At 45.9% G+C, this 5,671-nt stretch overlaps 1 protein-coding gene across 1 annotated transcript; it reads right to left on the bottom strand.

The window, feature by feature from the left end:
- Nucleotides 1–221: 221 nt before the first annotated feature.
- On the bottom strand, nucleotides 222–3,788 carry LOC114647863 (serine/threonine-protein kinase pim-1-like). The gene is made up of 6 exons (XM_028796533.2): nucleotides 3,464–3,788; nucleotides 3,239–3,345; nucleotides 3,075–3,125; nucleotides 2,585–2,951; nucleotides 1,813–1,989; nucleotides 222–1,400 (listed from the first exon to the last, which is right to left on the bottom strand). The coding sequence occupies exons 1-6, from the start codon at nucleotides 3,531–3,533 to the stop codon at nucleotides 1,228–1,230; spliced, it is 945 nt and encodes a 314-aa protein (XP_028652366.1). The 5' UTR covers nucleotides 3,534–3,788; the 3' UTR covers nucleotides 222–1,227.
- Between the last annotated feature and the right edge of the window lie 1,883 nt (nucleotides 3,789–5,671).

Raw genomic sequence — 5,671 nt, 5'->3', positions numbered from 1 at the left:
GGCTGTGTGTGTTCATATCCGGCTGCCGACACTGTGTGACCCCGAGTGTGACGCTTCACCCGCCTGTGAAAAAAAAGAAAAACCATAATGAAACGTAATCCTCTGTGCGTCTCAAATATCGGAAGTCATCAAATAAGTACAGGGAACTCGTTTCACTTATTAGAGACCAGTAGCTCCCACATGTAAACACAGGCTTATCAAAATTTCCAGACACAGAAAAATGGAATTGTAGTACATTTTGAAATTTATTGAAATTGTATAAAAATAATTTATTCTATAATAATTTACAATTCTAATGTAAGACAAAATTTCAAGCTGCATCCATGCAACTCAACCAGTGTACAGTACAGATTCTATATACAAGAGAGTTCAGATGACTGCAGGCATCTTCCTCTACTCAAGCATGCCTGGCATCAAATAAGAGATGCAGGCATCCCAGAAAAAAAAAAAAAAACAAATTTACAAACAAAAGTCTTGAAATTACAAAAAAAAAGAAAAAGGTATGTACAATTTGGGGTATAAATATGCTAGAGAAATCTGCAGACCTGCAATTTCAATATTACTGTGGAATGAATGGCTGTGCGGGGGGAGAATTCCCCAGAAATAAATAAATAAATAAAAATCTCAAAGCCAGCAGCTTTTAGCATCACACAAATAAATATCTTCTGAGCAGGCCGCAGAGCACAGCGCAAGTCCACATATTTACACACACATACACACACACACATACAGACAGTCCATGTCTTTGCATTGTTTGTGCATCCACAACTGAGTCCCAACACACCCTGGCTTTCAGGGGGCCCGAGGCGGCTCGGTCAAGGCAGGTGCAGCTTGCTCGGTGAGGTCGCTCGTGTTGGCCACAACCCACTGGGACGCAGAGGCACTCATTTTGCCTTAGGTAGTTAAGACAGCTGTCACTGTCTACTGGCCTGGCTAACCAAAAAGGCACTGATGAAAATGGCCGACGCTGGGTTTGGCAATTTCTACTGAACATGCCATCCTCCAGCAGCTCGACCTAACAGGCAAAAAAATAAAATAAAAAATAAAAAAGTCCTGTGGTGCATAGAGGTAACAGCTCTGTCATGGCGACAGCACAGTGAAGAGGAAGCAGAACGCCTTTGCAGAACTGGTTCACGTCAGGTCATCAGTCCGTCTCCATTTCCTCCCAACAACAGACTTCCTTGTTGCATTGATCTGGCATTTGTATTCTCCTATGCTAGCGGCGTCTTAACTGTCTGTGCCAATTGTCTGTGTCTCCTGGCTGAGGCTGTGCAACCAGATTTCTGTGCTGTCCTTTGGGCCAACTGCTTCTTGCATCCATGGGTGATTTATAATGTCCTCAAAGGAAGGCCTATCTGAGGGCCGATGTGACAGGCACAGCTTGATGAGGTGCTGACACTCTGCAAGAGAAGAGGAGAGGATAGGGTTAGAAGGATGTAATGTGTCACCGTAAAAGCCATACACCATGCACACCCTAGGACTCTGTATCAGTTCAGAACTATAAGGGATATGCATGCTAGCATTTCTAGTATTTAAACGTTTTTCACATTTTACTGTACTTAACCCATCTATAATGTACTTGCTGTATACACTGTCCGGATAGTATTTTAACTTTCACTAATAATTTTGTATATACACTTGTCTTTGCAGTTCTGCATTTATTTGTATTTATCTGATTACCTGCAACCAATGTCTGGTTAGATGCAAAACTGCATTTCGTTGTCATGTGTTCAATTGCAGAATCTAAATAATGCAAGTCTATAGAGCACTCTTAACAGCTGAGCGGGACACTGATACCGAGAAGAAACTCACCTGTTGAGATGCGTCGTCTGAAGAACACCTGGCCTCGGAGGATCTCCTCATCCTGCTCAAAAGGAATGTCGCCACACACCATATCGTACAACAGAACTCCAAGGGACCACACTGTCGCCGAGCGTCCGTGGTACCGGTGGTAACGGATCCACTCAGGCGGGCTGTAAACTCGGGTACCTAAAAGGTTAAAAAGAAAACTGTTGAGCCTCTGGGAACTGTGGCAGCACCTCCCCTCTAAAAATGTTTTACTCCAGCAAAGAGAGTTAAGAGATTATGCACAGCTGACTGAAAACAGATGGGAGGGTGGGGGTGGAGTGACCACGTGACATTTGTTTACAAACTTTGAGTTGTAGCACGTGCATTTGTTGTACAGGAGGGGGCACCAGCGAGCCACATATACTGAGTGATCAGTCAGGCTTGGAATTTGAAAAGACGCCACCTGGCAACCCGATCCTGTGACTCCAGCCGAAACCTATGCTCGACTTTCATAACAAGGAGAGCAACCTTAAAAGGGTGTCACCGGTCTTGATAACAGAAAATAATTGAAGTACCCAGAGCAAAAATGCGAAAGCCGGAACACATGACAAAATTACTAAAGAATGGATTTAGAGTACGCTGGGGCGTCCGTGGCAATTTTGCAAGAATGCATTGTCGCCTGGTAGCAAATCGCCAATCCACTACCCTCCCCCGCTCCAGGGTGCGCGATTAACAGGAGCCCCCCATTTCTCTACCATTACATGAGAACATCGCCCGCCACTAGACCTCGACTTACCGTCAAAGTCGGTGTACACGGTGTCCTTGAGAAGCGCGCCCGAGCCAAAGTCGATGAGCTTCAGCTCTCCCGAACGCATGTCCAGCAGGATGTTCTCGTCCTTGATGTCTCGGTGTAACACGCCGTGACTGTGACAGTGACGCACGGCTTCCAAGACTTGGCGAAAGAAGCCACGGGCCAGATCCTCGGACAAAGCGCCTTTCTCGGTGATAAAATCGAAAAGGTCCTGCACCGTCTCTGGCCGCTCCATGACGATAATGAAACTGTCGGGCCGTTCATACCAGTCCAGCATACGGATGACTCCGCGAAATCCTGTGGCCACTTTCTTGAGCAACAGCACTTCCATCGGGACTCGAGATCCGCCGGGCTGCAGAAGGAACAAGGAGATTTAAGCGATCGGGGGAGAAAAAAAAAAAGACAACGAGGATACGCGGATTCAAAAAATTAATAAAATAAAGAAATAAATGAAGGAACCAGCGCCACCACTTACCAGCTCAGCCCAGTCGGATACTCTCTCCCTTGCGACGTGCTTGATCGCCACCTGAAATGAAAAGCGAATGGGCGGTGAGCGACGGCGATTAGACTAGCGGGCGCGGCAAAGCTCTTCGAAAGGCAAATAAATAAATAAATAAATAAATAAATCGGTTTACTTACCGGCGTGCCGTCTGACACCCGCACTCCGGCGTACACAGTGCCGAATCCACCGCTACCCAACACTGAGCCCACTTGGTACGTCTTTTCGAAGGGCTCCCGCTCTTTGACTGCGTAGAGAGGACAAGGAGGCGCGTTACTATCGCTGAACAGGCTGCTGCCAGACGCGCTGGCCCACCAACCTTCTAAGCACCTGCCCTGCGATAAATACTGGCCCAAAACCCTTACCTTGCTGCATTTTGGAAGGCACGTCCACAGCGGATAGGTGCGCCAGCGAGTTCAGTTTCGAGAGGAGCATTTCGTATTCCCGGCGACAGCACTGGCAGATCCCGCTTCGTTAGAAACGAACAAAAATATCCAAGTGAAGTGGAGCGAATTAGTAATAATCCAGCAGACTCAAAAAAGCTTCGTTGATAAATCCCAGACAAGTGATAATAAATTAAGGACTGGTAATAAATAATAAATTATAAATAAATGTAAGTCTCGTAAGCAAAGAAACCAGACGACCTCCACTACGAACGCCGGCTTACACTTCTGCCCGCTCACCGGCTGCTGCTGCGTATACAATAGTAAAGAGGCGCGTCCAAGTTACGCCCATCACTCAGAGCACCAATCACATTGAGCTGCCGCTCTCAAACTGCTGTCAATCATCTTCAGAAACACTAAGCCACAAAAAAGAATGAAGTGGACTAGATTTGACGTGGCGGGAATTGAAACGCGCCAAAAAACGACTCCGCGCTGAGGAGAGGGGGGTAGGGAGAAAAAAAAATTGGGGACCGGAGATGAAGCGTTAGCGAGAAGGTGGGCCGAGTCAGCGCGGGGCAAAAACGAAATGCAGCGTGATCATACAGAGCAGACTAATATAGCTCCTCGCATCACAATAAGGAAATCTTTTTTTTTTTCAGATCGTGAGTGCACATACAGAATTGTCTACCAGTTCATTGAATGCCAGCTTTCAAGACAAGGGGGCCTCTATGCGACATAGGAAAAGGTCCTACACCCCACCCCCCAGCGTCGTCTCCGCACATTCCTGGCATTGCTGTCCAACTGGGTGGCCCTCAGCACGCACAGGATTCGGAGATAACAGGCGCCGTGATCCTAGCCTCGTTCAGTCCCGCCTCTAATCCCAAATCCAAGAGAGATGAGTGCGGAGAAGCGTTCACATCGCATCAGCGCTTAGGAATGTTTTCCTGGACTGTCGGTGGGGGGATTGTAGAATCGAGACTTTTACATATTTACAGCCTGTAAACAAAGAGCAACATGTCTGCAAAACTGTCCAGACGGGCACCTTATCATTAAATTCCAAAATTTCTGCAGGCTGGGTCAACTCCAGCATCTTGTTGCAAAAGATCCAGTTTCCTGGGAAATGGGACAAGTTTAAATAACATTTACATTATCAGATTTAAAAGCCTGACCGTGTCTAGTATTCCCAAACTCAGTGAGTCCTTAACCTTCTCTTTTTATACCTTTCTTTTAAAGGCTGTCCCAGTCTAACCCCTTTCCCTTAGGTATGCATATCTTGTAGCAGGGTGTGCCAATGGTCATCTTTTTCTGCCAGTGTTAACAGGTCAGCACCTCTTAATCAGCTTTGGGTGTTTTGACGCAGTCCAACTTCTTAACCTAATGGTCCAGTGCAGGACTCCCTTAATAGCATCATCGGCCCCCAGGCAAAGTAGTGGGCCCCTGCTTTGATAGTAAAACAGAAACATACATAGGCATCAGAAACATCATGGGCTCTTATGCTCCTGGGGCCCCCTGGCAGTGCCCATTGTGCCCATACGTTAAGACGACCCTGAGTCCAGGTTTTTTCCAGACTGGGCCAAATTTGGCACTTTTCACCCAAATTCCAGCACAGGATCTGAAACCAATTTTCTCTATATGGTGCCCAGTGCCTTGCTTTATTTATTTTTCAGGCAACGAGAGTCCGAACCTGTAAATCCTATCTATATTTCTTCATGTTGGGTCTGGTTATTTATCTTTTGATAAAGGTCCCAATTTAGCATTCTAACAGATGTTTCGGATTGCTTACAGTGAAGTCAGAAAATAATCAGTCCCCTTTATGCTCTGCACACTTTATTGTGTTGTAGATTTCATTTTAAGTGATATATTCTGCCATTTTCGCCCATCAATCAACACTCAATAATGACAAAGTGAAAACATGTCTTCAAAAAGGTTAGCAGATTTACTAAAAATAAAAAACTGAAATCTGTCATTCATAGAAACATTCCGACACTTAATTCAGTACTTATAGGCGTCCCAATACCATCTTCATGTCTTCTTGGTAAGTCTCTTCAAGCTTTGCACAGCTGGATTTGGGGAGTTTATCCTATTCTTCCTGGCCTGACCAGAAAGCAGCAGACAGAGCTGGAGGTGGAAGAGTTAAAGATGCTAAGATTTGCATTGGGTGTGACGAGGATGGACAGGATTAGAAATGAG

This window comes from Erpetoichthys calabaricus, chromosome 3, assembly GCF_900747795.2.
Source record: "Erpetoichthys calabaricus chromosome 3, fErpCal1.3, whole genome shotgun sequence".
Lineage (NCBI taxonomy): Eukaryota > Metazoa > Chordata > Cladistia > Polypteriformes > Polypteridae > Erpetoichthys > Erpetoichthys calabaricus.
The sequence above is the reverse complement of the archived record's forward strand: the minus strand, read 5'-3'. Positions and strand labels throughout refer to the sequence as shown.